The 19,743-nt window shown below is 40.7% G+C and overlaps 1 protein-coding gene across 7 annotated transcripts in view; it reads left to right on the top strand.

Moving 5' to 3' along the window:
- The window catches only part of ZMYM6 (zinc finger MYM-type containing 6), a 46,140-nt gene that overhangs the window by 13,205 nt on the left and 13,192 nt on the right, over window positions 1-19,743 (top strand). For all 7 annotated transcript variants that reach the window (XM_080657792.1, XM_080657791.1, XM_080657795.1 and 4 more), the window contains 8 exons: window positions 744-891; window positions 1,330-1,445; window positions 2,294-2,566; window positions 2,732-2,882; window positions 4,639-4,811; window positions 11,877-12,024; window positions 13,334-13,474; window positions 14,131-14,168. In XM_080657792.1, coding sequence (XP_080513918.1) covers window positions 744-891; window positions 1,330-1,445; window positions 2,294-2,566; window positions 2,732-2,882; window positions 4,639-4,811; window positions 11,877-12,024; window positions 13,334-13,474; window positions 14,131-14,168 — 1,188 coding nt within the window. The remainder of the gene's footprint in view (window positions 1-743; window positions 892-1,329; window positions 1,446-2,293; window positions 2,567-2,731; window positions 2,883-4,638; window positions 4,812-11,876; window positions 12,025-13,333; window positions 13,475-14,130; window positions 14,169-19,743) is intronic.

The following is a 19,743-nucleotide window of genomic DNA, read 5'->3' as shown; positions in this document are numbered from 1 at the left end:
AGTGCTGCAGAATGACCTAATATACATTAAATATCATTTCTGCCCTAGCTGGTTTGGCTCAATGGATACGGCCTGCGGACTGAAGGGTCCCAGGTTCGATTTCAGACAAGGGCACATGCCTGGGTTGTGGGCTTGATCCCCAGTAGGGGTTGTGCAGGAGTCAGCTGATCAATGATTCTCTCTCATCATTGATGTTTCCATCTCTCCCTCTCCTTTCCTCTCTGAAATCAATAAAAATATATTTAAAAAAACCACACACAAAAAAACATTATTTCTATCTCCTCCTCCTAAAGAGTCTTACTAGTTAAGTAACCTTAAAGGTGGTAGATTCTCTCCTAGATTGATGTCTAAGATTGCATTGAAGATGAGCCTTTGGTTCATGCATTACCTGGTCTTCTCTGATCATGTGTGATGAGAAAAGTATGTTATGACTATCTAATTCATTACTTTTAATATGTTTTGTTGTTGCTAACCTATCTGACTAGTTATTAATTTTCTTCAATTTACATTTTATTATTATCTGAAAAAACTTACTTTTCCCACATCCCAACTTTCAGAGAAGTCTATGCTTGGTGTGGCCTCACTGTCACGCTCTAATATTTTAACCAAAGGCAGTGGTTGTAGGCAGCTTTTCTTTTTCTTAAACAGTATGTATATATGTACTGTATACTTAGGTGTGTGAATGTTATTTCTTTTCTTTTTTTTGGAATGTTATTTCTTAACAGAATGTATTTTCTTAACAGAATTCAGCCCAGACACCATATGCCTTGGGGAAATCATTGAGGCCCTCAGCTGAAATGATTGAGACTACCAATGACTCAGGAAAAACAGAGCTTTTCTGCTCTATTAATTGCTTATCTGCTTACAGAGTTAAGACAGTTACTTCTTCAGGTAATGTTTAAATTTGATAAATTTATAGATTTACTAGTAGTAACTATTGAAGAAGAATGTAACCACTTTTCTTTCATTTTGTTGGAAACTAAATTTGCCTGTATGGGTAAATAAAGATGCAATATTGGTTTAGTTTTAAAGAACTGATTTTTAAATGAACATAATTTTTCAACAGATTTCCTTGGTTGAGGTGTTTGTGTGTGTGTGTGTGTGTGTAGTTTCATGTGTGAAAAGAAAAAAAACCCCACATAAGTTCCAAGTTAGTTTTTGTGTAAATGGAACTTAATTGAGGAAGTTGTAGTTAGCTTTCCAGGTTATTATAAAGTTTCTTGATTTTTATTTTGTATATTATTATTTGTGTTTTTATTCTAAAACATTTTTTGGATTATTTGTTCATCTGTGTAACTTATTCATTGGTTTTTATTTTTTGCTACCAAGGTGTCCAGGTTTCGTGTCATAGTTGTAAAACCTCGGCAATCCCTCAGTATCACCTAGCTATGTCCAATGGAAGTATATACAGCTTCTGCAGCTCCAGTTGTGTTGTGGCTTTCCAGGTATGAGCTAAGATAGTATTTTACCCCTGCAATTCTCTTAGGCGTTGATCTATGGCAAAATGTTAACTGCTGAAGGTCCATATTTATAAAAGATTAAATTTTAGTTAGAAAAAAATTCTGTTCAACTATGGAAGCTAGGATATGGTTTTGGATACATGATATGGTGATGTGTTCATGTATTCCTTCCTCTCATCCTGGGCCAGATGCATAATGACTCCTGGCATGAACTTGTGAGCCTTCACTTGTCACATTTTGTCTTCACTCTCAGAGAAAGTAGAGTTTAGAGATCCTGCAGGGTGGGAAGATGCCTGATGCAATGGCCCTGGCACTAGAAAGACGATATCACTGGTAGCCCCTGTGCTTTTCTTTCTTTCTTTCTTTTTTAATGTTTTTATTGATTTCAGAGAGGAAGGGAGAGGAAGAGAGAGAGAAACATCAATGATGATAGAGAATCATTGGTCAGCTGCCTCCTGCACACCCCCTACTGGGGATCAAGCCTGCAACCCAGGCATGTGCCCTGACCAGGAATCGAACTGTGACCTCCTGGTTCATAGGTCAATGCTCAACCATTAAGCCATGCCAATCTGGCATCACTGTGCTCTTAATAGCCATCAGAGGCTGGTTGGTGATGAGAGGCCTGCTTTAATTTATTAGAGTCATATATACTAGAGGTCTTTGTCTGGAAAGCCTGTATTTCTTAGTTCTTCTCTTCTGGAAGTATGCCATTTAAACTCTTTCTGTGTACTACTTTATAAATTTTAAAGAAATTTATTAAAATGAGAATGAAAATTACCAAGTTTTGTTACTTCTTAATTGTTAAAGTCTTTGCCTTATTTGTGTTCATTCAGGATGTATTTGACAAGCCAAAAGGAACAAACTCTTCAGCAGTGCCCCTGTCTCAGGGCCAAATATGCCCGCCTTCTGGGTCAACAGTGTCAGCAAGGGGAGTTAACATCACCTCTGCGGTTTCCCCCAGCACCAACAGTGGCTCTGCTGCAGCCAGTCTCCCTTCTCTTGCTGCACAATTCCAGCAAATTGCTTCAATCCAAGCAGTTGTTAAACTCAAGTGTCAGCACTGTAACCATCTGTTTGCCAAAAAACCAGAACTTCTTTTCTACAAGGTAAAGAGAGATCATAAGAGAGATTGAATTTAAACTTACCCAAGAAGCATTTTTGTCTCTTCATCTGTGAATTCATTTAATTTGCTTTGAAATGAGAAGGAAAAATATTTCTTAAAGATAAAGCAACTGCTTAATTAGGTCTTATTAACTGTTCTTTCTTTACAGGGTAAAATGTTTCTGTTTTGTGGCAAGACTTGCTCTGAGGACTACAAAAAGAAAAATAAAGTTATAGCAATGTGTGACTACTGCAAACTACAGAAAATTATAAAGGAGACTGTACGATTTTCAGGGGTTGATAAGCCATTCTGTAGTGAAGGTAAAGGAAAAAGTTCAGTTTTATCCACAGATCATGTGGTTGTTGTGAAGTATTCATTATGGGCTGGGCTATTCATCCACAATCAATTTTCAAGTAATTTTTGTTTTATCAGGTATAATTTGAAGCTTTTTAATTGAATTTATATTTAACTCATTTAAAAAATCTTTTTATTTTTTCTGTTCTGCTTGTTCATTTTGATTTTTAGATTCAATTGTTGATAGATATGTATTTATTGCCATTTTATTGTTCATATTTTTATCTTTTTTTCCCTTTTTCTTCAAGAAGACCCTTTAACATTTCTTTTTAAAAATATATATATATTTTTTATTGATTTCAGAGAGGAAGGGAGAGGGAGAGATAGAAACATCAATGGTGAGAGAGAATCATTGATCGGCTGCCTCCTGCATGCCCCACACTGGGGACCGAGCCCGCAACCCAGGCATGTGCCCTTGACTGGAATAGAACTTAGGTCCCTTCAGGTCCGCAGGCCGACGCTCTATCTACTGAGCCAAACCAGCTATGGCTAACATTTCATGTAATATTGGTTTGGTGGTGATAAACTCCTTTAGCTTTTTCTTTTTTTCTAAGGTTTATTTATTTTTTTAAATATATTTTTATTGCCAAAACCGGTTTGGCTCAGTGGATAGAGCGTCAGCCTGCGGACTGAAAGGTCCCGGGTTCGATTCTGGTCAAGGGCATGTACCTTGGTTGCGGGCACATCCCCAGTGGGAGGTGTGCAGGAGGCAGCTGATTGATGTTTCTCATCGATGTTTCTAGCTCTCTACCCCTCTCCCTTCCTCTCTGTGAAATATCAATAAAATATATTTAAAAAGTATATATATTTTTATTGATTTCAGAGAGGAAGGGAGAGGGAGAGAGAGATAGAAACATCAATGATGAGAGAGAATCATTGATCAATTGCCTGCTGCACGCCGCACACTGGGGATCGAGCCCACAACCTGGGCATGTGTCCTGACTGGGAAGCAAACCGTGACCTCCTGGTTCATAGGTTGATGCTCAACCACTGAGCTATACCGGCCGTCCAAACTCCTTTAGCTTTTTCTTGTCTGGGAAGCTCTTTATTTGTCCTTTGATTCTAAGTGATAGCTTCGCTGGGTAGAGTATTCTTGGTTATAGGTCCTTGCTTTTCATCACTTTGAATATTTTTTGCCACTCCCTTCTGGCCTGCAAAGTTTCTGTTGAGAAATCAGCTGACAAAAGTTGATCTTTTTATTTATTTATTTATTTATTTATTTATTTATTTATTTATTTATATTTTCTCTGTATTGTTGAAAGTATTACAGATGTCCCCTTTCCTTGTTTCCCCGCCCCCCCAACAACAACCCCCTCTACCTGCCCACAAAAGTCTCTCTTTTAAAATGTTACAATAACCTCGGCAAAGAAAAACTTCTGAAATATTATTAGATCAGTGGTATTAGATCTTTTCATAAGTTTAGGTATGACTTTAGAGATCTTTCCTTGCACCCATTTGTGAAGCAGGTACTTAAGCAATTATGGCTTCTTGGCTTAAACTGTTGTTTCTGAATATAGATGGCCTTATATTTAGAGTATATGTAAAAGGTGATATAAATTTGTTTTATGAATATAGAGATTATCCTTTAACCTAGAGGCAAATAATTGTGTCCAATATTTAGAAATTAACAATGTGGGCATCTAAGGCACTAGAAACTCACTTTACTTCCTTCAAGTTAATGTAAATTTGATGTTTCTTCCTTTCATCCTTTCTGGTTCTCAGTTTGCAAATACCTCTCTGCCCGTGACTTTGGAGAACGATGGGGAAACTACTGTAGGATGTGCAGTTATTGCTCCCAGACATCCCCTAATTTGGTAGAAAACAGATTGGAGGGCAAGTTAGAAGAGTTTTGTTGTGAAGATTGCATGTCAAAATTTACAGTTCTGTTTTATCAGGTAATTATACCTCTTTGGCTTCCTGAAGTTTATAAAAATTATTTTCTGTTTAAATATGTTCAGAATATATGAATAAAGTTTTGTGTTTAGAACTGGATAAAATAAACTATGGGCTCCTAAAGCAAAATTTAATTGATTATAAACTTGAAATCTTTGGGGTAAAGAGTACAGAATTTCTGGAGAATTTGTTGTTATTTGAGGATATGTTCCTTTTAAATTTTGCTTTCTTATAAGGCACATTGACCTTCTTATAACTGAATTAGAACTTTACGTAGGTAAGTTGCCTTATGCCTTTCTCATACAGAAAGTTCCTCTGAGAAATTTGAAGTCAGGCCTTGTTCTCATTTCATAGATCAAATGACTATGACTGACCTCCTTACCCACTTCCTTTTAAAAAAATTACTTTTTTTGTAAGGTTAACAATGAAAGCTGGAATTAATTGAACCACTAATACATGTCCAGTATTTCATAAGTGTTCATTTAATCCTCACCAGAATCCCAAGAGGTAGGTATGTTATTGCCAGTGTATAAATAAGGAAAAGAAGTAAGTAACAAGAATCTGGTAGATGACAATTAGACAGCATCTATACCACTCAAGTGAAATCACCTGTTTACTTGTTTCCCGAGCCCTCAAAATACAATTTTATTGAGGGGAAGTATGTCTTTTTCATAATTATATGCCCAGGACCTATCTCAGTGCTCAAGACAAAGGATACCTCATTAGATATTAAATGAATCAAAGTCTTTATGACTCCAAAGTCCATATTCTTCCTACTGCAATATGTTGCCCCTTAACCTCTTAAAAATAGAATCTATCTTTAGATTTCTCATTGCTAATTTTGAAAACAGATGAACTTCTATATTCTCTCAATTGAGGGTATCTATATGAAATAAGAATATATGTTTTTAACCACAATATATATATTTTATTTATTTTTATAATATTTTTTACTGATTTCAGAAAAGAAGTGACAGGGAGGGAGAGATAGAAACATCAATGATGAGAGAGAATCATTGATCAGCTGCCTCCTGCATGCCCCATACTGAGGATAGAGCCAGCAACTTGGGCATGTGCCCTGACCAGGAATCGAACCATTGCGTCCTGGTTCATAGGTCGATGCTCAACTGCTGAGCCACGCCAGCTGGGCTATTTTTTTTTTAAATAAATTTTTATTGTTGAGATTATTACAGTTGTTCCTCCTTTTTCCCCCCATAGCTCCCCTCCACCCGGTTTCCACCCCACCTTCTGCCCTTACCCTCCCCTCCCCCCACTGTCCTCATCCATAGGTGTACGATTTTTGTCCAGTCTCTTCCTGCACCCTCGACACTCCCTTCCCCCTGAGAATTGTAAGTCCACTCCCTTTATATGCCCCTGATTCGATTATATTCACCAGTTTATTCTGTTCATCAGGTTTTTTATTCACTTGATTTTTAGATTCACTTGTTGATAGATATGTATTTGTTGTTCATAATTTTTAACTTTACCTTTTTCTTCTTCCTCTTCTTAAAGAATACCCTTCAGCATTTCATATAATACTGGTTTGGCAGTGGTGAACTCCTTTAGCTTTTTCTTATCTGTGAAACTCTTTGACCTTCAATTCTTACTGATAGCTTTGCTGGGTAGCGTAATCTTGGTCGTAGGTTCTTGATATTCATCACTTTGAATATTTCTTGCCGCTCCGTCTGGCCTGCATAGTTTCTGTTGAGAAATCAGCTGACAATCGTATGGGTACTCCCTTGTAGGTGACTAACTGTTTTTCTCTTGCTGCTTTTAATATTCTCTCTTTGTCTTTTGCTCTTGGCATTTTAATTATGATGTGTCTTGGTGTGGTCCTCTTTGGATTCCTTTTGTTTGGGGTTCTCTGCGCTTCCTGGACTTGTAAGTCTGTTTCTTTCACCAGGTGGGGGAAGTTTTCAGTCATTATTTCTTCAAATAGGTTTTCAATATCTTGTTCTCTCTTTACTTCTGGCACCCCAATAATTCGGATGTTGGTATGCTTGAAGTTGTCCCAGAGGCTCCTTACACTATCTTCATATTGTTGGATTCTTTTTTCTTTTTGCTTTTCCGGTTGGGTGTTTTTTGCTTCTTTGTATTTCAAATCTTTGACATGATTCTTGCGATCCTCTAGTCTGCTGTTGGATCTCTGTATATTATTTTTTATTTCAGTCAGTGTATGCTTAATTTCTAGTTGGTCCTTTTTCATATCCTTGAGGGTCTCACTAAATTTATTGGCGATTTCTAGAAAATTCTTGAAAAACCTTATAACTGTGGTTTTGAACTCTATATCCAGTAGTTTGTTTTCCTCCATTTCTTTCATTTGTGACCTATTTCTTTGTCTCTGCATTTTGGTTGCTTCCCTGAGTTGATAGAGTGGCATTGTGTGCTAGGTGTCCTATAGGGCTCAGTGGCTCAGCCTCCCCAATCACCTGAGGTGGACACTCTTGGTGCACCCCTTTGTGGGCTGTGTGCACAGTCTTATTGTAGTTAAGCCTTGATTGCTGTTGGTATCACTGGGAGGAATTGGCCTCCAGGCCAACTGGCTGTGAGAATCAGCTGTGTCTACAATGGGAGAACTTCTGTGCTGGAGACACCCTTATGAGGCAAGACTTGCTTCAGTGGGGCTTTGGTGCTCACTGAGTCTGCTCCCTGAGTGTGTCCCTTATGGATCTGAGGAGTTGCAATCTGGATGGTCCCACTCTGACCACTGGGTACACTGGCTCTTGGATCTCTAAGGAGGTGCTAAATTAGCCTCTGCCTGAGGCCACACAGCAGGAGCTACGGAGAGATCTGCAGATTCCTCTTCTTTGTTTGGGGTTTGGAGGTGCCTAGATGAGGCCGAGCTCTGCACTTTACTTTCGCACCTCCTCTGAGTCTCATTGTGCTTTTCTCTTTCCTTCTAGTTGTAGAATTTCCACTCAGCCAGCCTTCCTGTGGTTCTGGATGATGTCCGTTTTGTCTTTTAGTTGTAGTTTTGAAGTGGTTGTGCAAGGCAGCAATTTCAGTTGTTTACCTATGCTGCCATCTTGGTTTCTCCAGCTGGGCTATTTTTAATTTTATTTTTACATTTAATATTATTTTGTATTAGTTTCTGATGTATAGCATAGTGCTTAGACAACCATAAACTTTACAAAAGTGTTCCCTGATATCTCAAGTATCCTCTGGGCACCATACCTAGTTATTATAATATAGAGGCCCATTGCATGATATTCATGCAAGAATAGGCCTTTCTTCCCCTGGCTTCACTCCCAGCCGCCCAGGGCCGCCTGGGAGCTGGCACGTCCCCGCTCCCCGGCCGCCCTGGAGCCGGCAAGTCCCCGCTCCCCAGCCGCCCGGAGCCGGCAAGTCCTCGCTTCTGTCTGGAGCACCACTCCAGTAGCTCCCTCCACCGCTCCCCTTCCCCTCACAGCAGGCTTCACGCAGCTGCATGCCTGCATATGCAAATTAACCTCCATCTTTGTTGGGTTAATTTGCATGCTCACTCTGATTGGCTGTCGGTGTAGTGGAGTGATGGTTAATTTGCATGTTTCTCTTTTATTTTTTATTTATTTTTATTTTTTAAAAATATATTTTATTGATTTTTTACAGAGAGGAAGGGAGAGGAAGAGAGAGTTAGAAACATTGTTGAGAGAGAAACATCGATCAGCTGCCTCCTGCACACCCCCTACTGGGGATGTGCCCACAACCAAGGTACATGCCTTTGACCAGAATCGAACCTGGGACCTTTGAGTCCACAGGCCGATGCTGTATCCAGTGAGCCAAATCAGTTAGGGCTGCATGTTTCTCTTTTATTAGGTAAGACTAGAAGCCCAGAGCGTGAAATCGCGTGGCCCTGCCCACCCGCATGTGCCTCACCATACTTGCAGACCCCCTCACCTGCGCGTGCCCCACCCACCTGCCCGCTGCCCTGTTGTGTTTGCAGCCCCACCCACCCGCTTGTGCCCCGCCCGCCACGCCACTGCCACAGGACCCCAGGCCCACTGTGCTGCTGCCGTGAGACCCCAGAGTCCCTCCTGCTGCTGCCGCGGGACCTCAGACCCGCCGCTCTGACCCCACGAGACCCAGAGTCCCTCCCTCTGCTGCCGCCACGGGACCCATCAATGCACCTCCTGGTGACTGGTTGTTTGGTCATTCCAGTGTTCCGGCGTTCCAGCCACAGGCTTTTTATAATATACATTATTGATTATATTCCCTATGCTGTACTTTACATTCCCATGACTATTTTGTAACTACCATTTTGAACTTCTTAATCCCTTTCCCTTTTTTACTCTTTCCCTCCATTCCCCTCCCCTCTGGCTACCATCAATCTGTTCTATCTATGCATCAGTTTGTTCTATCAATTTTGTTTGTTTATTCTGTTCTCTAAATTCCACATATAAGTGAAATCATATGGTATTTGTCTTTCTCTGAATGACTTATTTCACTTAGCATAATATTCTCTAGGTCCATCCATGCTGTCACAAATGGTAAGATTTTGTTCTTTTTTTTTTTTTTTATATATATTTTATTGATTTTTTTACAGAGAGGAAGGAAGATGGATAGAGAGTTAGAAACATCGACGAGAGAGAAACATCGATCAGCTGCCTCCTGCACACCTCCTACTGGGGATGTGCTCGCAACCAAGCTACATGCCCCTGACCGGAATCGAACCTGGGACCCTTCAGTCCGCAGGCTGACGCTCTATCCACTGAGCCAAACCGGTTTTGGCAGATTTTGTTCTTTTTTATGGCTGAGTAATACTATTCTGTTGTCTATATGTACTACAGCTTTTTTATCCAGTTGTCTATTGATGGGTACTTGGGTTGCTTTCATATCTTGGCTATTGTAAATAATGCTGCAATGAAGATAGGGGTGCACATATTCTTTTGAATTAGTATTTTGGGTTTCTTTGGATAAATGCCCAGAAGTGGAATCTCTGGGTCATAAGGCAGTTCTGTTTTTAATTTTTTGAGGAACCTCTATACTGTTTGCCATAGTGGCTGCACTGGTCTGCATTTCCACCAACAGTGCACAAGGGTTCTCTTTTCTCCACATCCTCACCAATACTTGTTATTTTTTTAATTTATTGATGATAGCCATTCTGACATGTTTAAGGTGATACTTCATTGTGGTTTTTAAAAAATATTTTTTTTATTGATTTTAGAGAGGGAAAGAGAAATGGAAACATCAGTGATGAGAGAGAATCATCAGTTGGCTGCCTCCTGCATGCCCCCTACGGGATCAAGCCCACAACCCCAGCATGTGCCCTGACAGGGAATCGAACTATAACCTCCTGGTTCATAAGTTGACAACCACTGAGCCATGATGACCGGGCCTCATTGTGGTTGTAATTTGCATTTCTTTGATGATTAATAACATTGACATCTTATATGCCTACTAGAGGCCCGGTGCGTGAAATTCGTGCACTTGGGGGGGTCCCTCGGCCCAGATTGCAAGAGGGCACAGGCCAGGCTGAGGGACCCCACCGGTGAACGATCTGGACTGGGAGAGATGTGGGAAGTTGGCCAGCTAGGGAGGGACTGTGGGAGGGCTCCAGGGCATGTCCGGCCTGTCTCACTCAGTCCTGATTGGCCAGATCCCAGCAGCAAGCTAACCTACCAGTCAGAGTGTCTGCTCCCTGGTGGTTAGTGCACGTCATAGTGACTGGTTGACTGGTTGACCGGTTGACTGCCTGCCCCCTGGTTGTCAGTGCACGTCATAGCGAGCGCTTGAGTGGCCTTAGCATATATTACGCTTTGATTGGTTGAATGGCCAGCCAGATGACTAGACATTTAGCATATTAGGCTTTTATTATATAGGACTAGGGGCCCAGTGCACAAATTCATGCACTTTGAAAGGAATGGTGGGCCGTGAGGCTGCAGTGGGCACAGGGACGGGTCTCGGCCCATCCTCTGCGACCCTGCCCAGCCACTCCTGCACGGCTCCCGGTCCCTTGTCAGCTGGCAGCCCCGCTCCCGCTGCCGTTGCTCCCACGTGCTGATGGTGCTGGCTCTGCTTGCACCTGCTGACGGCATGGAGCGAATGGGGCCGGTGCCAGCAGCTGGTGCAAGTGGTGGCTCCGGCACCAGCAGCAGGTGCGAGAGGTAGCTGCCAGCCCCGATTGCTCCTCAGGGGCAGGGGGAGGTGGAGAAGCCCTCAGGGGCGATTGGGGCTGGCAGCCGCTGCTCGCACTTACTGACGGTGCCGAGTGATTGGGGATGGCACTGGGGCCGGCAGTGGGTGCAAGCAAAGGCTCCTGTGCTGGCAGCGGGTGCAAGCACTGGGCGGGACCATGGCGCGCGGGAGGAAAGAATTTTCAGTAACCACCAGAGGCTCACCTGGATGACAGCGACCAGCTTCCCGCCCTGGTCTGGCACCCCCTGCTCACCTGCTCCACCATCCCACTGTGGCCGATGCCCACCATGTTCTGTGCTCTGCTGCCTGTTGCCAATGCGCATGACCATGTTCCACGTGCACTCCCTGGTGGTCAGCGCAAGTCATAGCGACTGGATGTTCAGTTGTTTGGTTGTTCCACCGTTCAGTCGATTTGCATATTAGGGTTTTATATATATAGATAGGCCATCTGTATGTCCTCTTTGGAGAAGTGTCTACTTAGGTCCCCTGCCCATATTTTAATTGGGTTGTTTTTTTGGTGTTGAGTTTGAGGTTGTTTTTTTTATTGATTTCAGAGAGGAAGGGAAAGGAAGAGAGAGATAGAAACATCAATGATGAGAGAGAATCATTGGTTGGTTGCCTCCTGCTCACTCTCTACTGGGGATTGAGCCCGCAACCTGGGCAGGTGCCCTTGACCAGAATCGAACCCTCCAGTCCACAGGCTGACGCTCTATCCACTGAGCCAAACCAGCTAGGGCGACTTGTTTGAGTTCTTTATAAATTGTGGATATTAACTCTGTATTGGATGTATCATTGGAGAATAACCACAACATTTTAAGGTAGAAGTCTCATATTTTGTGATCTTAACTGACTGATATATCATGTTTTCATAATGTCTTCTGATTTTATAATAATTTTATCTTTTCATTATTTTATAGTTTTAAGCATGTCCTGTTTTTTTTTTTTTTTCTCAGATGGCCAAGTGTGATGCTTGTAAACGACAGGGTAAGCTAAGTGAGTCCATAAAATGGCGAGGAAACATCAAACATTTCTGTAATCTATTTTGTGTCTTGGCGTTCTGTCATCATCAAATTACAAATGACCCTGTTTCACAAAGAAAAGGTAAAATTAAACTTGGCTAATGGGATTTTTATGTCAATGCTAGGATAATACTATCAGTATACACAATTGTAAGTAATATAATAAGAACAAAATTTTACTGGATTCAGATAGCCTGAATTTCCTTAAATTTTCCTGTAAGAATCCTTAAGGATTGCCTTTGAGGGAAATTAATCCTGATACTTTTTGCTCTCATAATCAAACACACCAAGAATAATAAATGTAGAAGCACTAATTTTATAGGAAAATTAGATTTGATTGCTTTTTATTGCATTTATCTGTACATAAATAACTTACACTAAGAGATATATGCTATTCAGTTAATAAACTAGAAATAAAAGGAAATTGGGGCAAACAAAGGGAAAGACTATAAATATGTTAATATAGTTGCTGTGTCTGGCCTAAGACTTTATCAAGTGCTTGCTTGTAGCTAAGGAAAAAAGAACAACACATTAATTATATAAAAAAATAAAATAGATCACTTCTTCATGGGTAGCCAAGTTCTTCTTGGCTAAGAATAAAATAATTTTGCAAGTAGGACAGCTAATGTGGTCAAAATATCCAGATGAATAGGTAGTTACATAGCATGTTTTTAAAATAGTTCCCTGAAGTAGGACTTCTCTTAGATTAAAAACATTTGATATTATGTTCTCTGATCAAAGCCTGGAGTGCTGTTGAATTGACAGAATCCATGTGCTTTGACTCCTTACAGTGTGGCTCTTGTCTACCTTTGTAGTCTTATTAGTCATCACCTTAATCCAGATATGCCTTGTGCTAATCTTTTGTGTTATAGCATCCATTCCCTGAGATTAGTCAGGTGGGTGGTAGAATTTTCGTTCTATGATGTGGGTTAACAAAACCAGTGTTTTTATATGGATGGACAGCTACGTCACCAACTTATTTATAAAAATTGTCATGTTAAATTTTTATTTGAAGCAATATAGATGTAGGAGTTTTAATACTCTCTAATAGAGAAGCCCAGCTAACCCTGAAGCAAATACCTATATTTTAAAGTCTCTTGAAAAAGTTCAGTATAGTGTTATTTTATGTATCTTTGAATTATGTCAGGCAGAAAATAGTGCAAAGTAAAAAATATTTAAATTCCCACTGTTAAATATAATTTGAAGCTTATAATTTTAGAGAATCAGCCTTTCTTTAAGTCCTAATGAACACTAATCTGACCAGAATCACCCAACCCAACATTATACAGAGTTAGATATTTGCATTGCATCTTGAAAATTAAGTTGTTAAACAGGGTTTTTGTGTGTGACCCTTTTGTTTATACTATGTCTTACCTTTTTGTTTTAATCAGTAAATATTGCTAAGGCACCAACTGCTTCAATGGCGTTCCCTTCTGCAAGGACAAATACAACACCAGTTATAACCAATGTGGTGTCATTAGCAAAAGTATCTCCTGCCCAGCCCACAGGGAACACTAACAGTGTTTTAAAAGGTATGACTTGGTGTAAAGGCATTTGTTCAAACTGTGGGAATCATTGTTGTCTAGTGTGCATAGCTGTTATTGGTAATATTTACATTTATATGAGGAAACATAACTCCTCTGTCTTGGAGTGAAGAGGGTAGCAAGCAGGGTGGAGTGGATAGGGAAGAAAGTGGGCATGCATAGTTTATTTTTTTAATAACCCAAATTATTATTATTTTATTGATTTCAGAGAAGGGAGAGGGAGAGAGAGAAAGATCAATGATGAGAGAGAATCATTGATTGGCTGCCTCCTGCACGCCCCCCACTGGGGATTGAGCCTGCAACTGGGCATGCGCCCTTGACTGGAATTGAACCTGGGACCCTTCAGTCTGGAGGCTGATGCTCTATCCACTGAACCAAACCGGCTAGGGCAATAACCCAAATTATTTTAATATAGCTGCCTTTACCAAAAGATATTCTAATACAATAGGTGGGATTGTGGCCCAGGAATCCTCACCTTAACCAAGGACCCTAGGTGATACTGAGGCCAAGTTTTCTTGGTCTGTTTTTGAGAAATTCTGATCTAGACTCTAGATCACCTTAGTGAGAGGAAAGTAACTTCTTGGTTTTAGTGTTTACGTTTGTATATTCTGGGAATAATAAAGCATGTTTTCATTTTATAACAGGTGCAGTTACTAAAGAGACAGCAAAGATCATTGAAGATGTAAGTTTTATTGTTAGTATTTGCCTGATAATGCCACTTTATTTTCATTTTGGATATAACCTTCTAATATATTTCTATAGTATATATCTGAGTACATTTCTATTTGCAGGTTAATCTTTAAAAAATTAGAGTAATATATTGTGCATTAACTTTTGTTTTCAAATCTTAAAATTACATTATTAATGAGAATGGATTCCTAATTTATTATTTGTGTCTGGTTCTTTAATTTCTTTAGATACTTGTTAACTTCATCTGGTTGCTTATTTTTCTCTTTTGCTACATTCAAGTAATTTTAGATGAGAAAGTCTCTTGAAAAAGTTGAGTATTATGTCATTTTATGTGTCTTTGAATTATGTCAGGCAGAAAATAGTGCAAAGTAAAAATATTTAAATTCCCACTTTCTCAAATTTGAAATATTGTAAAACTTCCCAAAATTAAAACAGTTTTTGAAGAAATGCATAATTGTAGTTGGCAAGCTGAAAGGATTATAGACTATGTCATTATTGTCCTGTATCAGCATCACTTTAGCAGGAAAAGAAAATTCCCATCATTCTTTATCAATATCACATGAACCTTAGACCTTAGGTTAATGTATTGGTGACTCTTGTGCTACTCTCTTAACATTTGCTCTTGATATAGTAAGAAATAATTTTTTATATCAAATAACAATGTCATTCAGATGCATTATTTGGTGGGGCTACTGCTAAAAATTATGCCCAGAATTTAATAAATTTGGAACAGAAGTTAAATGTGACAAAATTGTGTGAAGAAGGCCAGACTACTGTTGTGATATCTCATTCTAGTAACTTAGGAGAGTGCATCCTGCAGAATATTCGAGATAATGCTCAAGAAAACAAAGCATCATTAAAGCAGGTGCCCCCTTTAGTTCACAAACTAGGCAAGGATAATGGAATAAGTGGATAAATTCCTGGCAACATGACTATAAGATCAAGGCTGACAAAAGCGCTCCGAAGGCCAAGCTATCGTCTGTGCTAATGCATGAAGTATTTTGATGATTTGAAAGGAGGTGACAATGAGACAAAAAGGTTTACTATAAGTCATAACTGGCTTTCCAATTTTAAAGCCCGCCAAGGTATTAAGAATATAAACATGAGCAGGCAAGCTATATCTGCTAACTCCAAAGCTATCAAAACATTTCAGCTTTACTGTAATTTAAAGAGGCTTTAACTTGGAAGACAACATGCTAATAAAGAATCTGTGAAAGTGGAAAAGAAGGTAAATTTGTGCAAGGTTGATGAAGGGGATGTTGAAATTTTGCTTGGGTTGTTCCCCATGAATTAATAGAAAAAGAATTTCTAGAATTAGAAAAATAAAAGTCTCGTGGATTTGGATCTCTGATGGAGCGCAGAGACTGTAGAATTGGGGTGGGCGGCGAGTGAGTGACCATGTTTCAGCAATAGTTGCTATTTTTGAAAAGATGATCCAAATGTGAATTGCTGTTCCAGGGTGGCAAGGCAAAAGATAGACAGCGTGTCTGCATATCAAGAAAACTACAATGAAAGGTGTGGGGGGAGGTAGAAGAAGGTATAGGGGGGATAATCTGGATGGAAGGAGACTTGATGGGGCAGTGAACACACCATACAGTATACACATGATGTTTTATAGCATGGTATACCTGAAACCTATATAATTTTATTAACCAGTGTCACACCAATCCTATATAATAAAATCCTAATATGCAAATTTACTGAATGGCCAACGACCGGTCGCTATGATGTGCACTGACCACCAGGGGGCAGATGCTCAATGCAGGAGCTGCCCCCTGGTGGTCAGTGCGCTCCCACAGGGAGAGCGCCGCTCAGCCAGAAGCTCACGGCTAGCGAGTGCAGCGTCAGTGGTGGGAGCCTTTCCCGCCTCTGCTGCAGGCGGGCGGTAAGGAGTGAGGGGTTCCGGACTGCAAGAGCCCTGGACCGTGAGAGGGATATCTGACTATTGGCTTAGGCCCAATCCCCTGGAAAATACAAACCATATTAGATTTATTTTTTAGCAGAAGTCTTTCAGGGAATCAGACCAGCCTTCACTACAATGTAGAGAGATAGCTTGTCCTACTTTGAAACCTCTTAACTCTCCCATTATTTGTGTTGTTGGGAGATGATAATGATAACTTCTAGTTAATTACTTTCAGGCATGATACTGCATTAGAACTGTCATTAAGTTAACTTTGCAGTTGTATATTATACTAGAGGCCCCGTGCATGAAAAGTCATGCACTTGGGGGGGTGGGGGGGTCCCTCAGCCCGGCCTGCGCCTTCTCATAGTCCGGGAGTCCTCAGGGGATGTCCTACTGACGACTTCGGCCTGCTCCCAGAGCAGGCCTAAGCCACAGTTTGGCCTCCCTCTGCGGGAGGCGACCAGGTGGGCTGATCAGGGGAGGGCACCGGCCGGCAAGTGGCCATCCCCGCCCTCCCCCCATCGCCCCTCTGCTGCAGCTGGTTGCCACTGCCCGCCTCCCCCCCCCACTCCGCCCCATCGCCGTTCCCTTCCTCTGCTCGCTGGCACACGTCTTGGCTGGCCTGGCACCACCTGCTCACCAGCCCCAGCCCCCACTGACCGGTCGTTCTGCCGTTCAGTCGATTTGCATATCCAGCTTTTATTATATAGGATACTGTACATGAAATTATGTTTTGAAATCACATAATAAATCACTGTTATAGAATTAATTTTATTATTAACTACACTAGAGGCCTGGTGCACGAATTCGTTCACGGGTGGGGTCCCTTGGCCTGGCCGCCCTGATTGGGGCTGGCCGGCCGGGGGGAGGGACTGCGGGAGGTTGGCCGGCTGTAGGAGGTTGGCTGTGGGAGCACACTGACCATCAGGGGGCAGCTCCTGCATTGAGCGTCTGCCCCCTGGTGGTCAGTGCGCGTCATAGTGACCGGTCGACCGGTTGTAACAGTCACTTAGGCTTTTCTATATATAGATCATTATATAAAGTATCTTATATTAATAAGCATTATTAATATGTATTATGAAAATATTGTATATTGATTGAAAATTTGTGTACTCTGAGAATGCATTCCTCCTCTATATGTATGGGACAATTAGTTTTGAATTGTGTTAGTTTTGAATTATTCAGGATTTTCAGAAACATTCCTTATATGCAACTGCCATATACAGGGTGGGGCAAAAGTAGGTTTACAATTGTTTGTATGGGAAATAATACAATAATTAATTAGTAATACAAGAATAAACTGTATTTTGTTACAACTGTAAGCTTACTTTTGCCCACACTATATATGTTTTCCCTATGTGGAGTCCTTCTATAATTCACTTTAACCAGTCATTTAAACTGTGCTACAGAATAGCTCTAATATTTTCAGTTTAGTCTTAAAAAGTATAATAATAATAAATAGTGTAGTACTCTGATTTTTTAAATAAAATGACAGTTTTAGAATTTTTTCTTTGTTCCACTGGGACTTTAGTGTGAATTTCTTTCAAGTTATTTAAGTGGTCTTAAATTTGGGGTAACAGTTAGGTACAGAAACATACAAAGAAGAAAGTCTGCAAAGGTCAGCAAACTTTTTGTATAAAGGTCTAGATCAGCCGTGGGCAAACTACGGCCCGCGGGCCGGATCCGGCCCGTTCGGCTGTTCTATCCGGCCTGCGGAGCTGAAAGAGCGGAGGGTTCTCTTGCTCTCCCCTCCGCTCCTTTACTTTGAATTTATATTAGTTCACACAAACACTCCATCCATGCTTTTGTTCCGGCCCTCCGGTCCAGTTTAAGAACCCATTGTGGCCCTCGAGTCAAAAAGTTTGCCCACCCCTGGTCTAGATAGTAAATATTTTAAACTTTGCAGGTCATATGGTCTGTGTTTCAACTCTTCACCTCTGCCATTGCAGCACAGTAAGAGGCTGTGTTCTAATACACTTTTATTTACAAAAACAGTGGTGGGCTGGACTTGGCCCAGAGCCATACTTCACCATCCAGAATTAACCATTGTTAGATTTGGCTTATTTGCTCAGTTTTTTTTCTCTCAACCTTTTATTTATTTTGTGCATGGGTAGGGTCCCTAGGCCTGGCCAGTGATCAGGGCCAAATGGGGCCTTCCCGCTGCCAGCCGGGGCCTTCCTTCCCCCGGCTGCCGGCTGCCGGCTGCCAGCTGGGGTCTTCCTTCCCTAGGCTGCTTACTGCCAGTTGGGGCCTTCCTTTGTTCCGTGCCACCCCCTGGTGGTCAGCGCATGTCATAGCAAGCGGTCAAACTCCCAGTTGATCAAATTCCCGGTCAGTCGAACTCCTGAGGGAATAACTTGCATATTAGCCTTTTATTATATAGGATTTTTTAAATGATCACTTTTCATATTTCTAGATGTAACTGCTATTAGGAGTTTGGTGTGTGTCCTTTCAGACCATTTGTAGTCTTTCACATTCATATATGCAAATCCATAGAAAATATTTAACATTGTTTTTCAAGTACCCATGTGAGACCTAATAGATTTGGTACATTCCTATTGACTGTTATTTGGTATTATACTGTATGTAGGAACCACATTTTTTTTTGTTCACTGCCCTATTGATGAACATTAGGTTGCTTCCATTTTTTCACTATTAAAAATCTCTGCTATAGTGAACATCCTTATGGATGTCTCCTTGTGCACACGTGCAGGTTTTGTCTAGTGTAGATACGGAAAAGTTGAATTTTGGGGTCAAAGCAATATTTGTAGTTTTAGTTTTTTAATTGCCCTGCAGAGAGGCCGTTCCAATTTTTATTCCCACCAGCAGTTTATGATTGTACTCATTTTCCACAGCCTATCATTTAATGTTGTCAGATGTAAACTTTTTTTTGCCTATCTGTTTAGTAATATCTTATTGTTGTCTTCTTTTTCCTGTCACTGATTACTAATGAGTTTGCTTTAATTTCTGTTTTTGAACATTTGAATTTTCTTTAAATTTTCTGTTTTTAATTTTTTCCATTTTTGTATTGAATTGTGTCTTTCTTATTGTTTTATACGATTTCTTTTTTTTTAACCCTCACTTGAGGATATTTTTTCCATTGATTTTTAGAGAGAGTGGAAGGGAGAGGGAGAGACAGAGAGAAACACTGATGTGAGAGAGATGCATTGATTGGTTGCCTCCCACATGCCACCCACCAGGGCTGGGAGCCTACAACTGAGGTACATGCCCTTGACTCGAATTGAACCCTTCAGTCCGTAGGCCGACGCTCTACCCCCTTAGCCAAACTGGCTAGGGCAATAGGATTTTTTAATATATTTTGGATTTTCCCCCCTTCCAACTCATCATTTTAATCAACACAAAAATATGCAGTAATGCTTCTTGAAAAAAATCCTTCTTTAACACCATGGCCCTCTAGCCACTGTCCCATTTCTCTGCTCTCCATTTTGGAAAAACTCCTCTTAAAGGTGGGCCTCTACTTGCTGCCTCCATTTTTTTAAAATGTGATCTTTCCTTAGCTCACTCTAATCAGGCTTTAGTCTGCACCTCTTCACTGAAACTGCTCGTCAAGGTCGCTATCACTTTTTATTTTGCCAAATCCAATGTCAATTTTCAGTTCTCATTTTCCTCATCTTTTCTGTAACATTTGATACAATTGATCTTT

The sequence above is a fragment of the Plecotus auritus genome (assembly GCF_963455305.1).
Source record: "Plecotus auritus genome assembly, chromosome: 2".
Taxonomy (NCBI): domain Eukaryota; kingdom Metazoa; phylum Chordata; class Mammalia; order Chiroptera; family Vespertilionidae; genus Plecotus; species Plecotus auritus.
This window is presented reverse-complemented; position numbering and strand designations above follow the sequence as displayed.